Source organism: Meleagris gallopavo, chromosome 1 (assembly GCF_000146605.3).
Source record: "Meleagris gallopavo isolate NT-WF06-2002-E0010 breed Aviagen turkey brand Nicholas breeding stock chromosome 1, Turkey_5.1, whole genome shotgun sequence".
NCBI lineage: Eukaryota > Metazoa > Chordata > Aves > Galliformes > Phasianidae > Meleagris > Meleagris gallopavo.
In genome coordinates this window covers 4,314,639-4,341,350 of record NC_015011.2, presented here as the reverse complement: position 1 = coordinate 4,341,350, position 26,712 = coordinate 4,314,639, and the positions used below count along the sequence as shown (strand labels likewise).

Sequence of the window (26,712 nt, the reverse complement as noted above, 5' to 3'; positions counted from 1 at the left end):
TTCTCTGATGTTTTCACTCCAAACTGCCCTTTCTTGTCATTTATTCTGGGAAATGCTATGGAATGTATGATCTAGAGACAGCTTATAAATTACTTGTACATCCACCCTCTTCAACGGGAACCAGGGTAGAATACGAAATTATATTAACTACTAGGAAGCTGTGCCATCAATGGGTGCAGAAACCTCTACAATGGTAATTTATAACTTGTTACCTTGCAGGCTCTGTACAGCTACAACTCAGCTGCTCAGAGAACAACTCTACTAAATTCAAGTAGGAGCATCTTCTTCTCTTGCATCTATGGAAGATAGTTTCTCCGTGGACCTCCTGTCCACATCCAGCTCTCAGGAACTAAAATACATATTCTTTAGCCTATATAGTCTGCTCAGTTTTGTGTGAAAACTTCAATATAAAAAAGCAACTCTAATAAAGACAATAACAAAACAGCATTTGGCTCCTGCAGTCACCTTCTATCCAGGCAAAGCCTATTTTTTAAACAAATGCCCATCTGCCTTTCCATTCATTCACACACATTTGATCAGTTTCTGTTGTGCTTTCTTTACACAAGCAATTCGCTTATGGTCTAAACTTGCCTGAAACATCTTTTTCTTTAACTGAAGTATACAGTATACAGTTTTTATTCTTGAGCAATAAGGAGAAAAAGCAAAGAAACTCCGAGTAAGTTGTTTTGCTTACTAATGACTCAAGGATGTACTTATGGAGTCACCACCTGACACGGCCAGCAGCAAAATGAAAATAATTTATTTGTCGCAGCCTACCACCTACCATAAGCTGAATGAATAATTAGTCAAGGGTGGCTTCTGTAATCAGGAAAAAAAAAAAAAAAAGAAAAAGCTAAAGACTAAATCTGATGTTGGAAATAACTCGGACTCAAAGAAGAAAAAAAACAAAACTATTCTAGATCAACTTTTGACATTTAAACTGATTATTTGTTTCTTTTGGTAAAATATATTCTTCACTTTTTTTTCTTTTAAAAGTTGCAATCTTGCAGCAAGGGAGGGGCTGAGGAACCTCCACTGCAGTGAACAGGACTTTTGGATGGATACAAGACCACACATAGGGATTTCACTGCAGGATCAGGGCCAATATGTTACATTCAAACAGAATGATCAGAAAAGGGGTATGAATCATACCCAGAAGAATATCTCCATTAAAATGCATATCCATCCAGAATTTAAAAAGGCATTGAAAAATCAGTCCTCCAGCTCTCATAATTTAACAATTATAGAACAGAAAAATGCGTGTCTGTATACACGCACACAAACACACACGTACAAAGATTTATGAGAGCTGCAAAGATCACTGGAATTCCTAAGAACATCTCTCAGAGAGGAGCGAGATCATTTGTCATCACTCTGACTGCTCACTTAGGTGGTCTATTGATCATATCAAAATGATTTAACCATTACACTCTCTGTTCCACCTTACAGCAAAAGCTGGATTAGCACCCAGAGCGTTAGTTCTGTTAACACAGTTAACTCAGTCTTTCACTGCTTAGTGCTAAATTGTAAAATAATTGGAATACCCATTAGCACTGCAATAAACAAGAGACTTTCGCTGCCTGGACTCTATTGTTAAGTTTTCCCAAACAGTGGTTTGCCCTTCTACATTTTTCTCCCTGAAGTATCACTTCTTCCCTCCTATTTAATTCTGCAGTAAGTTCTCCTTCAGAGCTTTCTGTTGAATAAGCAGCGTCTTGCAGGGTAACCAACACCGCCCACAGCTGTGTCCCACAATAGCCCCATGCTGCTTGCATTACATCTTTTGGAGGATTTGGTCACGGTGCCTTAATTGCTACAAACACTGCTCTTATTCATAAAAACGTGCAGAAGGAGGGGCTTCCAGCAGGATTTCTTTACCTGTTTCCCCACCACAAAACAGTGAAATAAATGGAATGGGTCATGAGCTACTTGGATGGTAATGCAAACCTACGGCTTGACAAGTCAATAAAAAGCCAATCCTTTTCTCTCTAGCCACACATAGGGAGCCAAAGCTAGAGGCAAACAATTTGGATATGTCTACAAAGGGAGTTTAATGAACCCCATTATTCAGCTATTGTGGGCAAACACTATATAGACAGTAATCTAAATTATCAGCATCTGAATGGCTTTCTGCTAAATAGCACCTGAAGTTCAAAAGTTTTTTTCATAAGGTCTTGTTTATCCAAAAGAGAATGCCTTATTAAAAATGCAAGCTCATGAATATCCACCAAGGATGATACTGTAAAAATCAGATGCATTCTTAAAAACTACATGTGGCAGAATTCTGGTTTAATTGAAGCTAAGAGCAAAGTCATATCTTAGATATCTAGCTTTTTTCACACCTCCCACAGTGTTTTGAGTACTCCCCAAAAAATGCATATGCATGTTCCTGCAGCAACTACAGATCCCCAGTGAACTCTGGGGAATACCAACACAGTCCTTGTCTAATTTCTTGTCTTTAACCAGCTCAATAAAAGGTGTATCCATGGAACTGCTAATATCTCTTCTCTCCTCCTTTGGTCCAACTTACCTTTTTAAAGTCTGATTTTGTATGTGTATGTGTGAGATGTTCCCCCAAAAATTTAATCTCTAGAGAACTTGCAGCTCAATTACAATCCTGTGCATGGCAAGGATGTTGGAACTGGATGACTGCTAAGGTCCCTTCAAACCCAAGCCATTCTGTGATTAAATTCTTTTCTAAGTTAAACTTGCTGCAGATAGGAGAACCACATTTCAGGCAAGTGTTTTAGGATAATGTTACCCTATAACAAAGTTGGTGTGCTCTGCTGCAGGTGAGCTGGTTAAGATTTACACAATTTCAAAAAGAATGAATAAAGAACTGTTTTACTGGAATTTTGCTGCCCAACCACGCCTGTACTTAAAATAATCAGTTCTTGAGCAAGTAGTGATGATGGCCCAAGCCACCAATATATGAAAAATAAGCACCTCCAGCTGTCCAGCTGTGTTTCAAATAGGGTTATAGCATCAGCATCATGCCATTTTCTCAAGCTGTATTTCCCTTCAGGCTCCTACTTTGTCAGACACGTATCATTTTGCCAACTTATAAAAACATGCATTATTTTTGCACCTTATTGTGCTGGTGAAGTCCTCAGATGGATCAGTCACAGAGACTCAGTGTAACAAAACACAAAAGGACAGGCTTCCCTCTTAGTTCCCAAAAAATACTTCTGGGTCACCACTATCATGCAGAGAGATCATATCCCACGCTTACAAAAACATTTGGTCTATATTGCCACTTGGCTTTCAGATATTCTACAAAGGATGTCAGCTGGTTACGTTACTGGCACTGCTGTCATGGGAATATCATGCCATTGAGTGAGCCTCCAAAAGAGCCTAAGTTAGGCCTTGGACTGATAATGTCCTAGCAAATGATAAAAGCCTTCAGTGGAGTCAATTAAATATATGGATAAAAAGCTTCTCTCTCTTAATCCCTTTAGGATTTTATTTTCAAGTCCACAAGTTATTTAATACACATTTTTACAGACACGCATATCTGAGTGTGTGTGCAATTTTTTGGAGAAGGCTATATATATGCTGACATTAAAAAAATGCAAGACAAGGGGCAATTTATTAAGAGCAGCAGGCCAGATTTGCAAGTTAAACACTGTTAAAATACCTGTCTTTTCCCTATTCATGTCTGCTTTCCAGGTTCTCTGCTTATTACAAAGCTATGATACAATGCAGTAAGAGGCTGGAGGAAAAGGTTGATGTTTTAATATTAAGTTCAGAAACTTGATTTCACGAACACATATATATATATACACTTCTCTCTCTCTATATAAATGAATATATATGTATTTGCATTCATGTGTACATATATATATAAAGGCACAGAAGCACTGAAACAATGACTAACGAATGGCACTCTGCTTTGTGGTCTGATGTTGTCAAAAGTCATGTGTTCTTACTTAAAAATCATATTTAAATGTAGAATTTATCTGAAGTATCAGAAATTACAGCACATATTTTTGCTTAAGTTTACATCAACTGTGGAATGTCAATACTCCATCAATAGATACGCTTTTTAAAAACTTATGTGTATGAAAACTATGTGTGTGAAAGTTTTTAGAAGTTATGTGTATGAAATGATTTATGCTCAGGAAAAATAACTAGACAAAAAGAAACCATGATGCAACTGAATAAAAGAATTCTGTTCATCATTTGCAGATTATTTTAAATTGAAACATGTATAGTAGCTCTGTGCTTTTAATTTTTTTCTTAAAAAAAGATAGCATCTCCAGTTCCTTCCTATACTAACTCAGTTAGCAATCTTCTACCCTGATAACACTGGAGTGGAAAAAAACAGTGAAAAACCCTTCCAACATATCATTCAAATCATATCTAAAAAGGTGGTCATAAATATTTTAGAACCCAAGCAAACTAATAAGAGTTAGGCCCATTAAGGATAAGATCTTTTACAACAAATTAAATAAAACAATTTATTGGAGCCTGGACTTGAGATAAACTAGATTTACTAGCTGACCCTTTATTCATTTAAAGAACAAAATTAGCTCTAATTGCATTAGAATGGAATCCAGTAAATTTCTTCTAATGTGGCATCCATGCAAGTATTGCTGTAATTGTTTACAACTAAGATGGAAATGCTTTGATTATAATCTACTTTCTTCTTGTTTTACTGCACAGTTAAAACACTCCCAAAAAAACACCGAATTGTAACATTTTTTCCTATATTGGTCCCTCTAAAGGAACAGCTACATTTTCATGTCTATTAAGCTGACATTACTAACAGTTATCTCTTTTGAACTGATGTGTGTTCGAAGAATATTTGCATGCTGGACAAGCTTGAGTGGCCAGAATGTACTTGTATTCATAGAAAAAATGAAGGAGACTCCTTTGCCACAATCAGCACTGCTTTGTCCACTGGTCCAAGCAGAGGAGCTCAGAAGCAACATAACTGCAAATTGCTCCACTGCAACATCATTTTCCTCAGCACTGCAATATTTAAACTTGTGCTGCCACCATTAGAGATCTGAATTTCCATTTTAAGTGCCATTCAATCTGACCTCTTTTCTTCAGATACTTGATATTAGGAAGAATGTCTTCATGCACAGGATGGTCAGGCATTGGATCAGGCTGCCCAGGGAAGTAGTGGAGTACCTATCCCTGAAGGTAGTTAAGAGAAGCAGATGTAGCACTAAGGGGCATAGTTTAGAGTCAGTCTTGGTGGCATTAGGTGATGGTTAGATTTGATAATCTTCATGGTCTTTTCCAACCTAAATAATTCTACCATTCAATAATATACTTTTTGGGCTCACCAAGATCTCCAAGTACAATCTTTTGCATGAAGTTCCCCAAGAGAAACCAACTTCCAACTGAACAGGTATTTAAGTAGCTCCCAAACCTCCCAACAGCTTTCTCTTCTAACAGAGGGAACTGAAAGAATTCATCAGTCTATCTAGTTTTTATTCATCATTTTCTATCAATCCTGAAACACTTAGATTCTGACAACTTTCTATGGCCATTCACAGTAATTTAAAATAATCTCATGCTAGTATAAGCTCCAAAGACATCTCAATTGACACACAACTACCTGATATTCATCATCAACACAGATGAAACGTAAGTTTAACTTTCCCCTAGTATAACGCATCACAAAAGCATAGATCTTTTTTCTGTCCCTTACCAGCTATGTAAAAGGTTTATGAATGTACTGTGGCCGGGCAACTAGTAACTTTAAATCCAGGTAGCAGAGATTTCTGGAATTACTTCAGCAGCCCAAACCATGTATGCTATGCTTTGTCTCAGAGTTTCACATAAATGATCACTTCTAATAATGATCACCATGTATGAAATCATACTCTGAGTCCAGGCTAACTAATAATTGTTTAATGAAAGCAAAAAGATTATCTACAGTAGGAGAGCCCCCATGAAAGCTCATTAGACACTGGATCAATGTGTAACACAAAACAATTCCCAGACCCAGAGCCACGTGATATACAGTGTTTTCTTCTGCTTCAGCAATTTTCTTCCTGGAATTGGCCCAGGAAAACTATGACAAATCCTAAAAGCTCCAACAAAGCTCCAATAGTTCTTGTTTACCATTGTTAGAAGAAACAAGTGGGTGATACAGCCATCACACTCAGATAATGTTAAGGGGGCCCATATAGTAGGCATAGAGGGGAGATATTTAAGGTAGGAAAGGGAAACAAGTAAGCAAACAGAGATGGAATACTACAGACTGAAGACTCATTTGGTTATGTAGCCTAAAGCAGTAGCAAGGACAAATATCAAGTGGAGGAGATGGAGCTTCCCCTCTAAGCCATAAAGATGCATACAGGAAACAGAAACAGAAATGGGTTTTCCAAAAAGCCAAAAACCTAGATGTCAGTATCTCTGACCCACTGCAGGCTGACACAGCTGAAAATGATGTACCCATACTATTTGCAGCAAGCAGATGAAGTATGAGATCTCTTTTCAAAATGTGTGTGGGTGTGGGAATGATGGAGGAGAGATAAGAGTGGGTGCAAAATCAACTTTTTGGTGTTAAAATATGGCTTCAGAGCCATAATTCAGAAGTTCTGCCTTGAGAATATGACTTTTTTCCTCATATAAACACTTCCACAAGCCTTGAATAAAATAGTTTGAAAAGCTCCTCGAGAAGGAAAATGGATTTACAGGCTTTAAATGCAGGACAGATAACTTCTGAAAAGCAGGATCTTTCATACAGTCTGAGCACAGAAATTTTAGATCATACTCAGATATTGTGAAAGGGAAAAAATAGGAATGGTTAATGTGCATAGAGAGAACAAGAAAAAGTCCTGATATTTGGGGTGGTTTCTCACAGAAACTAAGAAGTCCCATAGCAACTTCGCACCAGTATAACTCACAAATGATCTACTGGGCAAGATAGGGGAATAGGACAGCAGAGAAAAACAGAATAATCATCAAAGACGCCACTCAACTTATAAAGGAAAGTTAGTGATTAGGAGGTTTAGCTCCGAACGGCTTTAGAAGAGAAGCAACTAGATTAGCAATATTTAATGGGATGAATGAAAATAAAGAATCTGCTTGGTGCTCATGTTTGCCATCAGACATAAAAGTGTACTCCACACAATTAAAAAAAACATTGAAAAACCCAATTAAAGGAAAACACAAGGCAGGAGCAGCCTATAAAGCCCAGTGATGCTTCATTTCCTCAGCATTTCCTCTACAGCATAAGCAGGCGGATGTACAATCTGAGCATAGGGATCAACTTACTTATGGTCATCAAGTACTAGGTAACTATTATTTGTATGACAACACCCAATAATTAAGGAGCTTATGAAAAACATTTAAAGTGTGCTAGGTACATTCAGAAATAATCAACAATTATAATAAAATAGATGTGTATGAAGGCATTTCAATTGTTATGTTTTAAAGCATGAAACAAATGTTAGTTGAAATGCATTATGAAACTGAGCTGTAGGTTACACTAGGGATACCTAGCCATTATGGAAGCCTGGCTGAATGTCTCTGGAGGCAGCATGTGAGTCTTGATGGAGTCTTCTAATTGTTACTGGGAAACACAGTAGGATGAATGGAAGATGATGGGTTCCACTTGCAGAGCAGAACAAAAAGGGAACAATGTCTAAAAGGTTTCTACTGGTAAGTGTTCTGCTTGAGTTTTCATCAGAATGGTCAAAAGACATCACAGAATGATAGAATGGCTCACTCTGAAGGCATCATCTAGCTCCAACTCCTCTGCCACGGGCAGGGCTGCCTATCACTAGATCAGGCTGCCCAGGATCCGATCCAACCTGGTCATGGCTGTATGAATATCATTTACCACTAACATTAAAGCATTTCCAACTGAAAGTAAGAGCTGCTACACACTAGAGATGAAGAACCGTGTAAAGCATATTGTAGATGGCTTAGTTTGTACTTACATCTTGTCTTGGCCTGCACCCACTCTTAGTGTCAGCCGAGGAATAACTGGTGATGGAGCCGGAACAACTGGTTCCACCTTTATCTGTGCAAGGGAATAAAATCACCAATCAAAGACTGTAAAGAGATTCCCAAAGGATATTAATTACATGAAAGCACTGATAGAGTTAACCAGAGTATATCAATTCAATGAGACAGACTTATGACTGACTGATCCCTGTTCTCACGCTTCGTGCTGCAGTGTGGATGGTTACACCTTGTTGGGAGCAACACAGGAATATGAATTCTAGATTAAAAAGTTATATTGAAATTTCACTTTGTTTGTAACAGCTCACACACTTTGTTAAGAAGTCTTACTGATTTAGTATTTATTTAGAGAGACAAAAAAATCAGTTAACAATGACATGAAATGCTTTGACCTTAGTGCTCAAACTTGACAGGTGTATGCACGTATTTTTTCCTGAGATACACATTCAAACAGTTAGTACCCAGATTCACCACATAAATGAGACTCTTTAATCAAAATTAGACAAAGATGAAGCAAATGAACCTCTAGCATCAAGTCTGAATGCGTTACAAAGTGTTATAGGTATAACAGAATCACTGATTTTTAACAGAATTCAGCTAGGTTTCTAACAGCTATTTTTCAGATGGAAATCAGATGGTCTGATTTCCTGCCTTGGTAGATTCAAATCACTTGAAGATGTCCTTTAACATCTGGTATTAATTATGGACTTCCATTGAGCTAAACAAAGCCACTGCTTTGCAACACCTGTACAGCATCCTCTCAGATTTTGCGTGTGAAACTCTAATGATTTTCTATATATGAGTTACTCAACTTATACACAGATACATGAGAAGTGTATATACATTGTACATAAAGAGAGAGGGAGATTGATCTCATTTTGAGCACATGCATCATTGTATTTAATAAAATAAGAATGTAGTGGAATCTGGTCCAAGAACTTGAGAGACAAAAATAGTACGTGTACACTAAATGGAAACCTGAGTAATTCTCACTGGGAAGAATCTGTTTTAAAATGCTTTCCTAAAGAAAGGAAAGACACAATTGATTCTAAGCACAGAAAGCAGTGCAGGAGACGGGAGGCCAGAGCGGAAGGACTCAGTTGGGACTTGGAGTTACTCTAAGAGCACTCCATGGATATATGTTAGCCTGCTTCACAGGCCACTCTACCCTCCACTTTTTTGTTTATACAGCACAATTTTTTGTGACATCATTCCCCTGCAGTGCTGCAAGTTTTTTCCTCTGGAGCTCCAAACAGCTGGAATGATTTCACTGCTACTTTCCATAGGTAAGTCTTTTAACTACTTTCCTGGCACCCTAAACTGTAGCATCACCCACAGGAATTGAATCCTGGGTACAGGAGGCACAGGTATGTGGCTTTGTGTACTGATTACGTACTGTCTCAGAGGTTTCTCCACATCCTATTCTGTCATGGCTATTCCAAATATGAAGCTTCCTAGGACAGGAACTGCTGCTTAGCACTGAGAGACACCCACCTCATTAATCCTCTGTATTAAGATCTTTGCATTACTACTTGCATATCAAGAAGAGATTCTAAGCACTGGTGGCAGAAGAAAAGCACGTAAAGGACTTCCTTATGTCAGATACTAACATTGTCTGCTTTGAGAAAAAACTGTGCTCCACAACAATCCAAACTATTATCTTTTGATACAAGAGGATAGGAAGGATGGTTGGAGCAGAGGGCAAATTAAGGAGCATTGATAGGTGTATTGTGGATACTGTAGCCATGCTCTACATCAGTAGGATTTTTACTTGCAAGTAAGAGGAGTTTATTTGGGGACAGCACTGGCAAGCTCTATCTTGATGCTACGATAGCTCCATTCCTCACGCAGCAGTTCCTCGACTACTTTAGTTTACAGCTCAGAGTATTAAGTTTAGCTGGAACTGGGTCAGCAGCTGCCTCACGAGCTGCTCAGTCATTCCTACAGCATGCCCGGTAATCTCCATCATATAAGCAGGGTGTAATTGCTTCAATTGTCTGCTTTTAATTTGGTAACGCATGCAAGACAGCACCCTTGTTCCTAGGCTCTTCTGCAAGCCTTGCCCAAATTTCCTCTTCTTCGGCCATCAGCCTGACCTCTTGCAGCACACGCTTAGCTTATTTTCAGTAGAGTATTTGGTGCTGCTCTGAGTCTTCCTATCCAGCAACGTGGGACAAAATTACAGAGAAAACTCTGCAATATGCTTAAATTCCTCGACAGGATGGGATGCATGCTTATATAGCAACTGCAACTATAAAAAAAAAATATACAGAAATGTTACCATGGATTCTTATACAGAATTAGATCTTTTGTTTAAGAATACTACTACTTGTTAAGGACTGAGTTATGTAATGACTGAGATTTTGTAATGGCCATCAGCTGCTGTCAGCTCACAAATCCAACCTTCCAGGTTGTGCTTCTGCTTCCAAAGCTCAGCATCTGAGAAGTAACTTGATCGTTTGCTCCTACAGCATGACTGCTGGCTAAATAAGTCATTGTGTGAACTAAAAGCTAAATTAAGGAAACATGTACTTTTAGGGGTTAAAACGAAAGAGCAGCATTCTGGAGTAATACTGGGAATTGGGGCCAGCAGAAGAGCATTTACAGTGGATTACTAAGCTTCCCAAATCACCAAAGAGGTAAAGTCCAGCAATATAAGACTCCTTTGTAGCTAACTAAAAATACATTGTCAGTGGATTTGTCCAGTTTTATGTATAAGCAATACTTCTTTCACCTGAACTAATACTAGTAGTCATATAAGCCCCTTATTGCCATGTGCTGCATTTTTTTTGCTAATCTTCAAGGATTTAGCTTCTTTGCCACATACCTCAGGGCACCAACTGATAAAGCTCTAACTCTCCATTTTTCCAGGACACCAGCAGTGCGGCCTTGCAAAAAATGAAAATCGCTCAAGAGATTTAAAGGGGAAATTTATTTTTAAAATCCTGACGACTTGCAGCAAAGAGGTGGATTTTAAAAAAGCTTATCTATCAAGAATCAGTTTAAATTTTAATTCTATCTGGGGACTCTTTCATGCATTCTAGCTTTAAAGTTTATCTTTTGACAGGGACTTTTTGCCAAGGTAATGGGCAGCTTTGTCAATTTAATTTGTCCAAGTTTTTATTGCTGTTGGACTCCTTTTCCTAATACATACATGTTTGGTCTCTATTGAAGCTTTACCAGTTTATATTTGTTTGTGTAGCTTTTATATTGCTCTAAAACAAATTAGATGGAGAGATTTGGGGAAGAAATGCAAAATATAAGAAAAAGAAGCAACTTACCTCTATTTTATATATGTGTACTTAACTTAAAGAGAAATGTCTGCAGAAATTCTCAGTGAGATACTGACAAAATACCTCGAGCATGAGAGGCAGGGAGAGAGCTGCTATGTAGACAAAAGGAGGAGCCTATGCAGCAACTTTGCTGCAAGCTAAAACTCAGACATTAAATTAACAGGGACAGCTGAAACACCACTCTGTCAATCACTGATTCACCCATGGCAGACAAATGCTAGTTTTCCAGATCACCTGGATTCTGCATTGAAAATCCATTTTTCAACTTAAAAAACTGGTGTAAGTTTTGAAATCAGCAGTTTGTTTCAAATCTGCCAGGTAGCACACCAGGGTACCGTCTCTCACAGCATCAAAAATGGATAGCAAGCAATATCCCAAGTCTGAGCTTGTACAAAGTGTGTATTACACTCAAAGCGGGACGTAAAGAGAATCTTTGTAAAACCAGAATGTAAGCAATGCTTCCTAATGCTAAGGATAGAGATTAAGGAAATCCTGTATCCAAGGTTATCAGTATCCAAGACAATCTCTTTCTTTTCTGCTCTTTTTTTTTTTTGTATTAACAATTTAATGCACAATATAAGTTTAAGTGACAAAAAGTACAGCAAACATTGAATTAGGGAAGTCATTTCTAATGGGATTTTAAATCAGACAACATGCAAATATGTTGGTTTCATTTTTTTATATATTAAAGATATTCTCAAGATTAGGCGATATGGGAAAGAAGAAACTGTCTTTGGGTGATATAAATCAGTAAGAGCTACAGGAGAAGTAGTTCAGTCCATTTGAAAGTCAGGTCTCCCTTCTTTATCTCAAGCTTAGAACTCCATACAAAAGGTGATATTTGAACATTCAGAGTATGCATTTAGACTACAGGTTGACAACAATTTTCTTACTTCCATCTAACTGAAGCACAAACTCTGTGGTCTTCCTAATAAAGGACTCAGTAGCTCTACTGATATATAAATAATGACTTATTCTAGGGTGGTCTGTTCCTCATTTAAGGCCATCTGGTAACCTGCAGACTTCTACAAGCTTTGAAACAGTAGACTTCTAGAAACTAAATTTGAATTTTATATGAAAGGTTGTTGGCCTTACTAGAGAAAATCTACTGAACAAAATTTGGGCATTGCAACAGAGCATACATTTGTTCTGCATTCTGCCAGTGAGTATAAGCCTTGGCTTTTCAAAGTGAAAAGTGAGTTGAGGAAAACCGGAAATCTCAAGCAAAACCAAACCAAATCAAACCAAAACCAAGGCAAGACAATCTCGTATTTCGAATTCACAAAATTGAGCTTCCATTCTTTTGCCTCTCAAAGAAGTGGGGCAATATCTGAAATTTCTGGGGTACTTCTTACTTTGAGCTGGTTTTGTTTGTTTTAAAGTGCATCAATCTGTGGTCACATATCTTACGTAATCAGATATGCTTCTCAGCATCAAATTCAGGAATCCATGTGCAGTTTTCAAACAAGTACGCCATCTCAGCTCTTTTAAACAGCTCACCTTTTCATGTTTATGTTTCTCTTTTTCTTTCTCCTTCTTCTCTCTTTCTTTCCTTTCCTTTTCCTTATCCTTCTTTTCCTTTTCTTTGTCTTTCTCCCTTTCTTTCTTTTTCTTCTTCTCTTTTTTGTCTTTTTTCTTCTCTTTTGTTTTTCTTTGTCCTCAAACAACTTTTCAGGAAGCATAGGAGACAAGGAAGGTAACATGCTGGGAAGTCTCATGGCAGTTGGTGTGCTGAACAAGGGCAAAGACATTTCTTTGGGAGGTAACACAAGAGGTGCTGATGGAGGCTTTATCTTATCTTCCTTACTCTTATCTTTAACTTTCTCTTTGTCTTTCTTATCCTTGTCTTTTTTGCCTTTCTCCTTCTCTTTCTTCTTATCTTTATGTTTTTCTTTCTCTTTTTTGGTATTGCCATCTTTCAACTTTACTTTTGTGTCAGCATCCTCAAAGTCTTTTAGTTTGAATTTATAGGGATCATGTTCCTCATCTTTGAGAAGTTCCTTCCACTGAAACTTTGCCTCCTTGTTTGCTTCCTTGTCTTTATCCTTCTCCTTGTTCTTTTCCTTCTCCTTGTTTTTCTCTTTGTTTTTCTCTTTATCTTTTTCCTTTTGTTTCTCTTTCTTCTTCATTTTTGTCTTCAGCTCTTTCTTCAGTTTCTTTTTTACTTCTATAGATGAAGCCAACTTGGTTTTCTCCTCATAGACTTTGAGAAGAGGTTCTGGAGTTGGCGGTGAAGCAGAAGGAGAAGAGAAGTAAGTGAAGTTTGCAGGTGGATTAGAAGGTGTCCCCATGTTTGCCTTTCGAATGACCTCATCAATCGAGTCATCCATTGTCCATGAAATGTCTGAACTCGAAGTCCCACCTGATGGAGGTACAGGAGTTGCTCCTGCTTTATTAGAACAGTTAGCAGAAACAGAAGGTTTAGGAGTTGTAGTTGTAGTCTCCGAAACAGAAAGTCTTTTTGGACTGGTAAAAATTTCCCCTTCTGACTCAGAACCAGAAGAAAACTCAAAGGGATCGGGTTCTCGTTCAGCACATGCACGAGCAATCACAGCATCGATTGAATCATCAATAGTCTTGTCCATCACTGGTAATTTCTTAGTCTGGTTTTCAATATTTGGCTTGTTCACAGGCTCAGGTGGTGTCTGTCCTTGTTTTACTTGAATGTTTTCCTTTCCTATTTTGTCACTTAATGCAGCCAGAGGGGTTCTACTTGGTGTTTCGGGCTTAACAGGTGGTGGGGGAACATGAACAGGAGCCTTTGGACTTTTGGGACTTTTTGGGCTCTTGGCGCGACCTGGTGACTTTTTTTCTTTGGATCCAGTTTTTGGTGAACGTATGGGACTTCCAGCAACCACTGGTGAGGGAGTAGTTTTAGGTGATTTTGTCTTTTGTCCTGGAGAACTTGTTTTGGACTTTGTCTTGGGTGCAAGTGGCTTTGACTCTAATGTCTTGGGAGTTGGCACTTGTGATTTTGCAATAGGAGCCAACATCGGTGGTTCTGGTGAAGGAGGGGCTAAATCTGTACTGTCCTGAACATGAACTGGAGAAAGCATTGGAGGTACTTTTTGAGTGTTTATTGAGCTAAGAGGCTCACGTGGTTCCAAAGCTCCATCCAGAGCGTCTCCTTTAGAAACAGACAGTTTTGGTCGTTTCATGGGTGGAAATTCTTCAGCATCAGGACTTTCTAATGGTCTCTTGCTCAAGTAATTTTCATCATTAATTGCCTCGTCCTCTTCCATATCTCCCTCTTCTTCCAGGGGCACCTGCATGGCCTCAGCAGATGTACCTCCATCGGTCGGTACTTGTTCCTCTTCCTCTTCTGTAACAAAGAGAATTTTAAAAAAGCATTAGGGATAACTCAAAATGCATTTTACAGAAACAAATAAGCATCAAAAGTTCATGTGCCTGTTAGCCCTCATATGTTACCTCTTACATTAACTGTCCAGAAAACCACTTCATACCAGTCTACTTGAAAGAAAAGTCAGGATCTACTTCTGGCTCCTATCACTCGCTGTCACAACCCATTCCAGTGTAACATCAAACACATGAGAAAAAGACATGAGGATAGACCTCACCCATAGTGGCAGACTTTCTGGAGCAGGTAACATACAAAAAAGCCCTGATTATTTCTTAATGCATCAGTTTGAATTACATGAACCTGCTTGATCCATTTTAAACTATGGAAGAGAAGTCAAAGTGGTTTTTTTTTTTTTGATTTTTTTTTTTCTGTAACAAAGTGGACTGCGAAGTATACATTTAAGTAAAATTCACTGGAATTAGCTGTCTTGTTTAAATATCACAGAATTTTGATGGTGGATTAACTACTAGGAAGATGTCTTCCTAAACTGGATTTGTTTTTCTTGAAGTGGCGCAGCCTGAAGGATGAAGCAGTGGACTGAGTTTTGCTCAACTGCCAGGATCTGCTTCTGATTCATCTTAAGAGCTTGCTGTATGTGGACATTAGCTGTTATGATCACACGGGAGCACCCCATCACCCTGCTTACTGGTGTTTTTTTGCATCATGGAGCAATTCTGGAGAACATAAGCTGAATTCCTGGTTTACAGAAAGCAAAATGAAAGATATACTGCCAGAGGAATACACCTAATACTTGAGTTGCAAGTGGGCACTCAGGCTATGGGACCAAAAAAGCTACCTTTCGAAAAAAAAACAAATCCTGAAACATGAACAGTTATGAACATCAGGCACTATTTAAAGCCAGCATGGACATCGCACGTACGGTTGCTCTGCTTTCGATAAATTATTTTGTTTTTAAATTGCAATTACTCATTTTTTCCTACATATACCACCATCTTCAGTCTCACATGTGTCACATTAGAGTGCAGAGAAGGGAGAAAATTCACTCAATATCTCCCAGAAAATCCATGGCAAGTTTGAGAATGAGAACCTCTGATCTCCTGAACCACAGCCAAGCACTTTATCCTCTTGGCTACACTTCCTCACTTTTAAAATGGAATTATTTAAGCAGGAAAAAGGATTCTAGGTCTGGAATAAGAACGTCCGCACGGGAGTTAAACTGACACATTTACATTGCTTGTAATTACGTCATTACATCCATGCTGGTTACATTCCTATGCAGACAACCTCAACTCACCTCACCCTGTGGCCGTGTTAACCCACCTGCAAAAATGGGTAAATTCTGTCCAGCAGAAAGATATCAAGTGCCCCAAGGTTCTCAAATGAAACACGTGATAAAAAACATTTATCAAGACAGCAGATAAAACCCAACTTCTTAACGAGCAGAAGGTTCTAAAGAAGCAAACACTAACCCTGTTTAAAGCTTTGTAGAACAGCATCTTTCTGAAATATCTATTTTTGAGGCATTTATTTTCAGGTCTTCTATGCTGGGGTTTCTTTAATATGTCAACGCTCTAATTTAGGAGAGTTCAGTCAAGAGCCCTGGGCTGCAGCACAAATCTTGCCAGCATCACAAATTAAGTAAAATGAGCTAGCAACTCTGGCTTTTGCCAGGGCCCAGAGGATTTACAGCAGCCAGCCCAGAGAGGAGACTTTGCCTGAGGATAAAGTCTTAGCCTTCCGTGAAAAACAGAAATGTTAGGGAGTTAGGTTTTGCCTGGCTGGGCACTGACATTACATTTTTGAAACAGCAAAGTTAGAGTATAACTGAGAAATCACTGTGGGCCAAGCCTGCACCTGCTATGTGGGAAAAAAAATCTGCTGCCAGATCGTGGAAGTCATTTCAATCTCTGTTTAAGCTGTTGCAGAAATCAGCTCCCTTCATCTGCTCAAAATTGTTTTGGGGATGAAGAATTAGCATTCATCAGATGTCATCCAGCACCGGTTGCTACCGAGCAATTCCCTCCCAACCCCTTTCAGCCTAATTTGCTGCTGAGTTTGTTTTCCTTCTAAATTTTAAAGAGCGATACAGTTTAAAACAAACAGCATATATCAAAACTGGGATTTACAGAAGTCTTTTGTCCTGGCCACAAGGCAAAAAGTGTAGCCAAATTCAGACATCAGGGAAGAGAGGGTTTGCACATACAGACTGAAAACATATTTTCATACAAAAACCACAAGGATAAACAGCTGTACATCACAGTCAATAAAGTGGACGAGAAATTACTGCAACTAAGAGTAAAAAAATTACATTTACTAGAAAAATCAGAGTATCTTTGCTAAAAATTTCTGCCTGGTATCTGCTTCGGCAGTCACTCTGTTACACTGCGGTTCACAAAAGGGCACTGCAATATTTCATATTTGTGTAACTCCTTCCCATCCCAAGGTGCTTCTCATGTTTTACCTACTCAGGGTTGCTGAAAATGAGCAGCTGCTGGATCAAAGGCAAAACAACAGTTTCAGAGGAGGTTTGGAGAACAGGAACCGGAGTTTCGTGCAACAAAAAAGAATGATGCTTATTTTTTTTATAGAAGGCCAAGTAAAGTTTGCACCGGGCCCAAGAAGTTTCTATGATCTTGTGTGGAGATGCCAGGGAAGGGCAGAAGAGGTTAAAGTGCAGTTTGTAGAGGTGAGACCAGAAACTGGGGTATCTTGGCTCCAGCTTTCATGCACATTCCTGCAAGCCACAAAGACAACTTAGCAAGGAAGCAGAAGCATTACCATCCCTTTTATACGGACTTAGATTTGCCCAAACATCTGGAAAAAATTGTCTGGGTCAGTCCTGAACAATCCAGGGACTAAGGAAGCTCACGAGCACTTAACTACTGACACACATTCACCACTTTTCAGACATGCTCAGATGACAATCTGGAATCCTATCTTGGTCAAATGAAACCCAAATTTCTCTTGGAACAAGGCCATGGTCTGATCCTCAGCAAGGACTGGTTTTCTGCCAGACAGCAGCTTTCAAACCTGAGCCATTGCAGCTGTGCCCATGGCAGAACACAATAAAGCACTTTTTTGTTTTAATTCTTCTTCTTTTTTTTTTTTTTTAATTAGAGAAAGTGAAATCTCTGTCTTACATTTAAGAGCTTTTGGGCCCTGTTTTCCTTCAGAAGGATTTACATTGGAGCAGAAACCAAATGTGGGAAAGCATCAGCCTTTAAAGGCAATCTGCTTGACTTGGTGATGAGCATTTAAGACTGTGTGCCTCCTTTTTACCTTTGCCCATCTCATTCGCTACCAGGCACTTTTCAATGGGCAATCCTTTGTGCACCAGATTGCTTTTGAACTCTCTTTACTGTGATGTCTCCCTATTTCCAACCACCTTATTAATGATACTCCTCCTGAGTTAGCATCTATAGGTCAAATGGATATCACCTCGGCCATCTGCCCTAATAACTCTCCTGTAATGAAAGGAGAGCTGTTTGGGAGGTTTCTCAAGATAACAGATATATATATATATTTTTGTTAGAGAAGTCAGTGCTGGATCAATATTAATGCTCACATTACTAAAGCTCCACAGAGCAATTGTTTATTATGTCAGCCGTCCCCATGCGCAGAGCCTGAGTTCAAAGGACCCAGAAGTGACAAGCTGACAGCTGTTAGCACTCTGCTGATGAACGCAGTGTTTTAAGAAAGCCTTTCTTTCTTGAGCAAATCAGAGGCAATGAGCAGGACATGTAACACTGGTTGTTAAACTGGAGCAAGACTTTCACTTCCAGTGAAGGACAGTTTTGAAGCTAAGGAGCAAACACTCCAGCCCTCTCTTGATGCAAGTCTGCACCATGATCTTGGGCTGGACACACCGTGTTCTGCTGTCTTCCAATTAGATAACTGATGATAATTTCATCTCACAGAGGTGCAGTAAAATCTGAACTTGATAAATATATACCTCCTCAGGACTGCAGGAGAGAGAACATTAGAATGAAAATGCAAGCTGTAGGGATCTGTCACCACTTCAAATGCTAGAAAAATTCTTAAGCTGAACAGTTTAGGCAAGAAACCAAAACTCCTGCACCTTTCTAACGAAAAATTACTACAGAAGCACATTTCCTTCTTTGTACACCATGTTCCCATAGCACAGCAGGGACTCCAAAACCAAAGGCTTATTGAATATATACCTTCTTAATTTGGCCACAGCTCAGTTTCAAGACAGCAATACTCAACACTTCAGTAATAAAGTTCCAAGATCATGATGCTCTAGGGTCTATTTGTCCTTACATCTGAGCCAGAGGTACAGGAACAGAAATTCTCTTTACTACACAAAGGAGTGCAACGACCCATACCATGCTATGGTGCTCTTCTGGCTGCCCTGTTAGAGGAGGCTTGTTGCAATTTCAACAACAGGTCAGATTAAAGTAAAGGCAGGATAAAAATATATGCAAAATTATTCCAGTTGAAGAGAAAAGCACCTATGGACAAGAATTCTTTTAAGCAAGGAAAACTGTGACATGTATACATATAAGTAAAATTTAAATTCACAGAATATCCCAAGTTGGAAGGGACTCAGATGGATCACCAAGAACAACTCCTGGCTCCATCCAGGACCTGCCAAAAATCAAACATGTCTGAGAGCCTTGTCCATATGTTTCTTGAGCTCTGGCAAGCTTGGTGCCATGACCACTCCTCTGGAGAGGCTGTTCAGTGTCTGACCACACTGGTGGCAAGTGGACGGTTGGACTAGATGTTCTTGGAGGTCTTCTTTAACCTTAGTGATTCTATGATTCTACAACTACCTTCTTGGTGAAGAACACTTTTCTGATATCCAGTCTGAATTGCCATTCACTTGGTCAACACTAGCATTTTTTTGGGTATCTTGAAAACAGCAGCATGAGCACTCACATCTAGAGGATGTCCTAAAGAACATGGCACAGACCTGGAAGATGTCTGCTCAGTCCACAGCCTGACCTAAAGCTTACCCTGTCTGTTGGCTAGAATTGCTTTTAAGGAATGTTTCAGCTTATATTTGGAAACTAGTTACTATTTCCCTATTTTACAGAGTGGTGATAGCATAAAACCATCTAGCTAAGACCCAGAGATATAAGAATAAATCAATTAAATGCACAAAGCTCTGGCTTCCTGTGGAAGCCAACCATATTTATTAAGAAATGCAAGGTTTTGGATTTTGTATTTGATAATACCTATAGTATCAGTGTCAGCTGTCACAGCAAACCCACAAGGATAGGATTCTGAGCTGTTACTTCCATGCAACTCAAACACGCTTATTTTCAACAAATGAATCTTAATATATCTTACATATCTCTTGTATAACTTGTTTGTTGTTTTTTTTTTTTAATATAACTTGAACTTCCACTTTCTAAAGGACATTATTTTATACCTATCAGTAGCTCATGCATTTCTTTCACACACAGGTCTCTGTGTTCCTTTGCACTGTGTGGTATCAAATACTTAAGTATGAAAGTTGAAAGTCTCTGGGTTTTTAAGGAAAATTCAGACTCAGGAAAGTAACTAATGTGGCAGCGTCTGCATTGAAATCTTCAACTCATCCTTCATTCCAAGCACATGCTCCTCAAGACAGCACGGATATCAAGCTGAAGGTTTTATATACGAGCCAGCTCAGCTTCTCAAATGCAAGAGATTGTTCCCACTCCAACGTATGAAACTTTAAAATGAAAAAATACCAACAATTTTCATGCAGACTTCCAAAATCATTTTCCTATTGTCTAGACAAAGCACAAGATTAAGCTAAAGATATCTTTTGGGAAATTTTAAGTCACTAAGTCAAGAGCTTAATATACTTATCATATTCTAATAAGTAGCAGCTATTGACTTCTGCTAAAAGTGAAAGGCCTTTTTCTTATGCCACAATAGGTTTTATCTCTTTAACTTGTAATAACAATGGCTTTTCCCCAAAACAAACAGAAAGTGTGCTTGTAGTCCATAAAGGAAATTGATGGAAAAGCAAGAAAATTCAATCCTGATATCCTACAGGCCAATATCCTGATATCCTAATGCAAAATGAACACACTAAGAAATCCTTGATACATTCTGAGCTTAAAATGACAGATTTATACATATAATTTCTCCACTGTGCTACGACAACTCATCACTGATGTGACTTGTTTACCGAACAGATGCACCAACCACCGACTAAATGAGATCAACCAACCTAATACCAAACACATTTTCCAAACAGCACTCTTTGAAGAAGAATGCTGGTAATACTGAACCATCACAGGAGCTCATTTTCCACGTGTCTCTGACTTGACCACTGCCACTGAGTTCACTCCAGTGCACTCTCAGTATTTTCTAAAATGGAGAAAGCACAAATATGTTTAAAAGAAAATAAGAGTTTTTGGATCGGTTAGTGATTCTGTATGCATAGCTAAAACACTGTGAAGAGGATGTGAAAGGTGCTTTAAGTTAAACACCCATACGCATTGGTAATACTTGAGAATTTTGGCCTGAATGAATGGGCGGTGCCTTTTACAATCTGTACCAACCTGGACTGAGCAGGACTGACAGAGCTGATATATACTTTTACCAGTCACTCCAGAAGTAGTCCTTAACCTGCCAAGAAGCTAGAAAAGATGAAAACTCCCCTCCATGATGAAATTTTAAAATACAGATGATGGCACTGGTCTGGTTGAGGATTCAGAAATTTCCAGACCTGTTTAGTTACAAAGCAGTTACCTCTCCACTTTCTTGAACAACTGCTTCGCGTTCCTGGTAAGGCGTCTCTTGGTATGAAATCAACAGAGAGATGCATGTTTTGATGCCAAGAGGAGGATAAAAAATTCACAGTTCACCAGAACCAAATCACAACTACTAACTTCTACATCACAGCATTGCTTTAAAGAAATACAATCCCATTCTTTTTTTTGTCCTGGTTTAAACACTAATGCAGGAAAGAAGTGGAAGTAAAATAAGGTTAAAATAAGGCTAAAATAAGAAAGATCACCTGTTAGCTTGAATTCTAACCATCAATCTGATCTATGATGCTACTACATAACCTTTTGGGCTAGTGGAGTGCAGAGAGAAGTCCTGCACCTCCCTTCTTCTATCATCACCTTTCTCCACAGTGAACTGACTTAGCTGGCTGACTCTGAAGGAAATACATCTGGTGTGTGTATGCGTGTGGGGGGGGGGGATTAGAGAGATAATATTGTTGTTCTTTTTTTCCGTTCAGCTGGCAAAGCAAAAAGTCTGTCTCAGGCTCACACAAACCTAAGGATGTGGGAAATAAGAGGACAGAGGTGCAGAGCATCCCTCCTCGGGCATCAGATCTTGGCTTAAGGTATGGCATAATGTGCTGCTTTAGCTCCCAGTGCTGCTTTAGGATACTGGATGCCATGAGAAAAACAGCTTTAAATACTTACAAGCGGCAGTCCTCATTATAATAGTTTTTAGAATATGCAATGTTTATCAAGCCTAACTACCCATGATTCTTGAAATGACACACCCAACTTCCTGCTGAAGACAGAAAAACACAGTTGGCAGATTGTTATCAGCTGCACTCACAATCTCTCAGACCTGACAAAATATCAGTCCTGCATTCGTGCTGCACACAGCAAGCAAAATTCCGTATGAATTAAAAAAGGGAGACTTTACTTTCTCTCTGACTTCTTCATAGCAAATCAACAGTTTCTGCAGATTACAAATACATATACAAATAGCAGCGTTATGCTAATGTATCTGGAGCTGAAGACTTTGGATGTAAAGCAAAAACAACCACAGAAGCATCTTTAGCAAGTGATCGAGCAAGACCATGCGTGAGAACCAGGCAGCTCCCTCCATGCCGCAGGGCAGGCTTTATTTTGTTGTGTTTAGTCACCACGGTGTTGCTGTCCATCACCTGCAATGAAGTCTCTCCCCTGACATCTGCAAAACAGTGTGATGTGAGCACCTCCACCACCTGATCCAAATGTACAGCTGGAGACAGGGAACCTCCACAACAGGATTTGGACCAACCTGCATGCTTTTTATCATCCTTTGCACTCCCTCTGGGATGTCCAGTCCTCAACAGAGTGGGGAACTTGCCCAGGTATATGAATGCAGGCATTGAGAGATTTTCTCTTTAAAGGAACATTTGACTTCCAAAAAATGAAATTATTAGCAAAGACAAGGTAATTAGGCAATGACAATTCATACAGTACAACCAATCAATAACACAGTACATTAGTGAGACTGACAGAGGTGTGAAGCTGATCTGTTATAAATGGCTACAGACTGACCAGGAAAAATGCAGCGTTTCCCTAACATTCGGCACAATAAAAAACTAAAATGCTATATAAGCAAGCCAACCTGAAATGACACCTAGTATTATAAATGGCCTAATCTATATGTTAATACTGTTGTATCACATAACTGCAGCAAGACTAAGATAACAATATGACTTTGGGGTTTCTATGGCTACATCCTGGGCTAACGTGCCTGAAAGGCCTTGCTGCTGACACCACACAAGCTTTCCGAGTGCTTCTCTTTGGTTATTTATGATATGATTTATGATAACGACAACATCTCCTATTTTCTCCCCTCGTCAGATACAATAAATTGCCATCGTTAATCACCGTTCTTGCTTCAGCTATGATTACAATAGTATAATGGGGACTAGCTATGGTAATACAGAGTATTAAGGGGTTTTTCCCCTCCTTTAAAGAAATATACACAAGTAGATCTTTGTGGCCAATGTCAATACCTATAGTATTTTAATAATCTTCCCGTAAGTATTTCTGGACAAGATTTCTGTTAGAACCGAGATTCTGCACCATTCCTTTTTGCAAAGATCTAATTTGTGATCTAAAGACCCCAAATCCACGTAGAATTATCGGTATCTAACAACTCTCAAGTGTAATGGGAGGGGTTTATATGGATTTTTCTTGACAAAAGGGAAGCAGACAGTCAGTCTTTTCACTGTGCACCCACATATCTTATCCTGGCTGAGCTTTCCAAACCAGCTTCTGAAGTATTACAGATGTTACTAGAAACAAATACACTAAACCTATATATAAACATTTTGAAGAATTTTACAGTGCTTTTCCTTTTTTACATTACTGTCCTGCATAAGAAAATATACTGCTCTACCTTTAATAAATTCCTGCACTAAAGAAATCCCTAGATGTTAGAAAATACTTGAGGAAGCACCTATTTCTACCTACAAGCAAAGGAACACTGTCAATGTTTATTACATTGGGCCCAAATGTACTTCACCCATCCTAATATCTTTTACCTTGCCTTGCTGAATTTGCTTGAGCCCTACAAAGATTTGCAGCCTACACACACATCTATACGTACTTGGATACAGATGTAAGAAATACTGTGGTTATTTCGTAACTTATTTTGCAACAGGGCCAAAGAACTGGAGGGAAGGGATGGTGGCAACGTTCATCAGCACAGGAAAGAAGTCCCAACTAAAAGGGAGCACTGAGGGACTGAGGGATGGTTAGTGGGCACGGTGGGGATGGGTTGATGGCCGACCTAGTTGATCTTAATGATCTTTTCCAACCTTAATGCTTCTGATTCTGCAAAAAATGCATGACCAGAAGGAAGCTTTGGCTCAACGCAAATCAAAGACCACCAGCACACTTGCTATGAAGCACAAAAAGAAACTTTACTTTTACTTTATTGTTAAAAGGTGAGCAGTGTTTGCATCACCTTCAGATAACTTTGCTCAACAACTCATTTGGCCACTAATTGTCTTTCTACTCCTCTTTCTATTGTGCATTACTTGCAATTGCAAGGGCACGCTCAAAACTAAATGATAAGCTGCTCAAGGCAAGAACTATATCTGTGTTTTTCAAGGTGCTTCAGTTACTTCTGGGCACTGGGAAGAAAGAATACAGACTATTTTTTCAGAGACACTTCCTTACATTAGATTGTCTCCATTGGATAAGAAGGGGCGTATTTCCCAAGCTAACTGAGAAATATTGTATAAAGCTGAGAAAGATGGGGCGAGGGAGAAGTCTACTTTCAAAATACAAATTGAGTTAAATAAAAACATCAATCAGATGCTGTGCTCTAGAATAAATGGGAAGAAATCCATCTGCACTGTTTGGCAAAACCCTGATCAGCAGCATTTATCCATCAGGGTACAGCTGAACATACATCATCGGAACTTTCAGAAAAACTTACCCTGATTTTGACTGGAAGTTCCCATTAAGGGTAACAGAGTTATTATATTTGCAAAGTAACAAAGAAAAAAAATAAGTACATACACCATACACAGATGTGTTTACCAAATATTCCAGCTGCTAGGAATTGGGCAGATCAGATAACTTCTTTAAGGACACCAGCAGCAATTAGGAAAACTGTTGTCATCCACAGCAATATGTTTATTCAGGCAATTGGTTACTCAGAAATACACACACAGTTCCAGCTATGTCTTTGTCTGAACAGCATTCAAAAACTCACAAGTTTGTGCTGACAGCACACAGCCCGGGACCTCAGTGCTCTGTGCTGGTAGGATGTGCCTCAGTACAAAACCCCACACTTGCTGGGAAGAATTCTGAGATACAATATGAATCCCATAACAAACTCAATCTTCTTGATCTAGCAGAGAAGGAAATCACTGATGATAAGGCTTTAATAAAGCTTGACAAGCCTCAAAATTAAATTTGCTGGGAAGGGTTCACCCCCGAAACAGATACTTTCAAGACTTAAAGAGAGGAAAATGTTTACTTTAAGAGTTTTTCCTTACAGCTACAAATCCCACATTAGTGACTCTCTTTGTCTCTCAGCCTATCTGCTTTATTCTGTATGGGAACACGTGTTATGTGTCTGCCTTCCTCTGTAACCTGCCCTGCAAAAGGTGCCCATCAGAAGGGAGAAAACTCATCAGGCAGCGTGATCACCTATACAGCTATATGGCAGCACTTCTCAGTGGCACTCAGCAGCCATTTGGAATGGGACCGCTCAGCCCTATGCTGAGATTAGGTTCAAAATGCTGCTGTCAGCATTGCTGGAAAAGAAAAAAGTGCTGGGAGAGCATGGGGTGAGCATGCTGAGTAATAATTCTGCAGGCAGCTTCCCCCTCCAGCACAGAAACCAGTGCAGGAGGCTGGAGGAAAATTTAAACCACAGCCAATTTAAAACCTCCGCTTTTTACGGTGACCTTATAATTTTTCAGGGACAGCTGCTAAAATCTATTGCTTCTTTCTGCAGGACCTCATGGATCACGGCAACATCTTCAAATAAATCTTACTCACAAGGGAGCTCAGAGGCTTAGCACTGAGCAAAGCAGGCTGCTGGGTGCTCATCCAGAACGAGAGCTTTTTGGGGGACAACATGAAAGGCAAAAGCTTTTTGCAAAGCCATCGTTGCAACCACAAAACAATCCAGCAGTTCTGCAGTTGCTGCAAACCATCTGAGCTAAGCAAAAAGCAGTGCAGAAACCAGAGCAAAAGGACTGAAGAGCCATTCAGAGATATCAGAGCCAGGAGGAGAGCTGGGGTGATGGCTGCATGAAGGTGAGATGGCTCCTGGTGTCACAGTGAATGCCAAGTAACAGTGTGTTCCTGGATGTCTGAAACATGCGGTGAGCTTCAAAATATTGTCTAATTTCAGAAATATTTATCTACAGTCACGTTCTGACATCGACCAAAAGCCAACAGTAAGGCTGCACTTTATGCTCAACCCACTCTGAATATGCGGCAGCCTTCATTTTGAGGCAAGGTCTGCCCCAGTGCTCTGAATAACCTTGGCAAAATTCTTAAACAAAACAAAACCAAAACACTCACACGAAAAAACAGGACCTCAAGCTCTAAAGCTATTTTAGAATCAACTTTGAATAATTGTCCCACAATAGGAGTTTTCTTGATTAATTGCATAAGATAAGGCCTATTTTTCCTTGCTGGCCTCCAGTGACTCCCTCTACTTCCCATAATCACTTTTGTCTCAGTCTTCTGTTCGCTGGGAACTGCTAAGAGAAAAATCAGAGATACACCAACTCCATTACCTGAGGATTAGCCAAGAGATAACCCTATGTATTCCATTACTGACCATTATTTGAGTAATTATTCAATCAAGTTTAGGCCATGTGAAAGATGTACTAATTGTTTTGTAAAGCTTGCCCGAGCTGCATATCTAAGGGATGCAACTTGTGTCCTCTAACAAAACAAAATGATGTTCTGATTGCTAAGGAAAAAG

At 39.2% G+C, this 26,712-nt stretch overlaps 1 protein-coding gene and 1 long non-coding RNA gene across 2 annotated transcripts in view; one reads left to right on the top strand and one right to left on the bottom strand.

The window, feature by feature from the left end:
• TAF3 (TATA-box binding protein associated factor 3) overlaps positions 1–26,712 on the bottom strand; it is a 112,523-nt gene that overhangs the window by 13,697 nt on the left and 72,114 nt on the right. The window contains 3 exon segments of the mRNA XM_010714491.1: positions 7,908–7,990; positions 12,726–12,871; positions 12,874–14,547. Of these exon segments, the coding sequence (XP_010712793.1) occupies positions 7,908–7,990; positions 12,726–12,871; positions 12,874–14,547 (1,903 nt within the window).
• LOC109368104 lies at positions 9,155–11,108 on the top strand. The gene is made up of 3 exons (XR_004159110.1): positions 9,155–9,218; positions 10,471–10,571; positions 10,804–11,108. It is a non-coding gene; the product is annotated as an uncharacterized LOC109368104 (long non-coding RNA).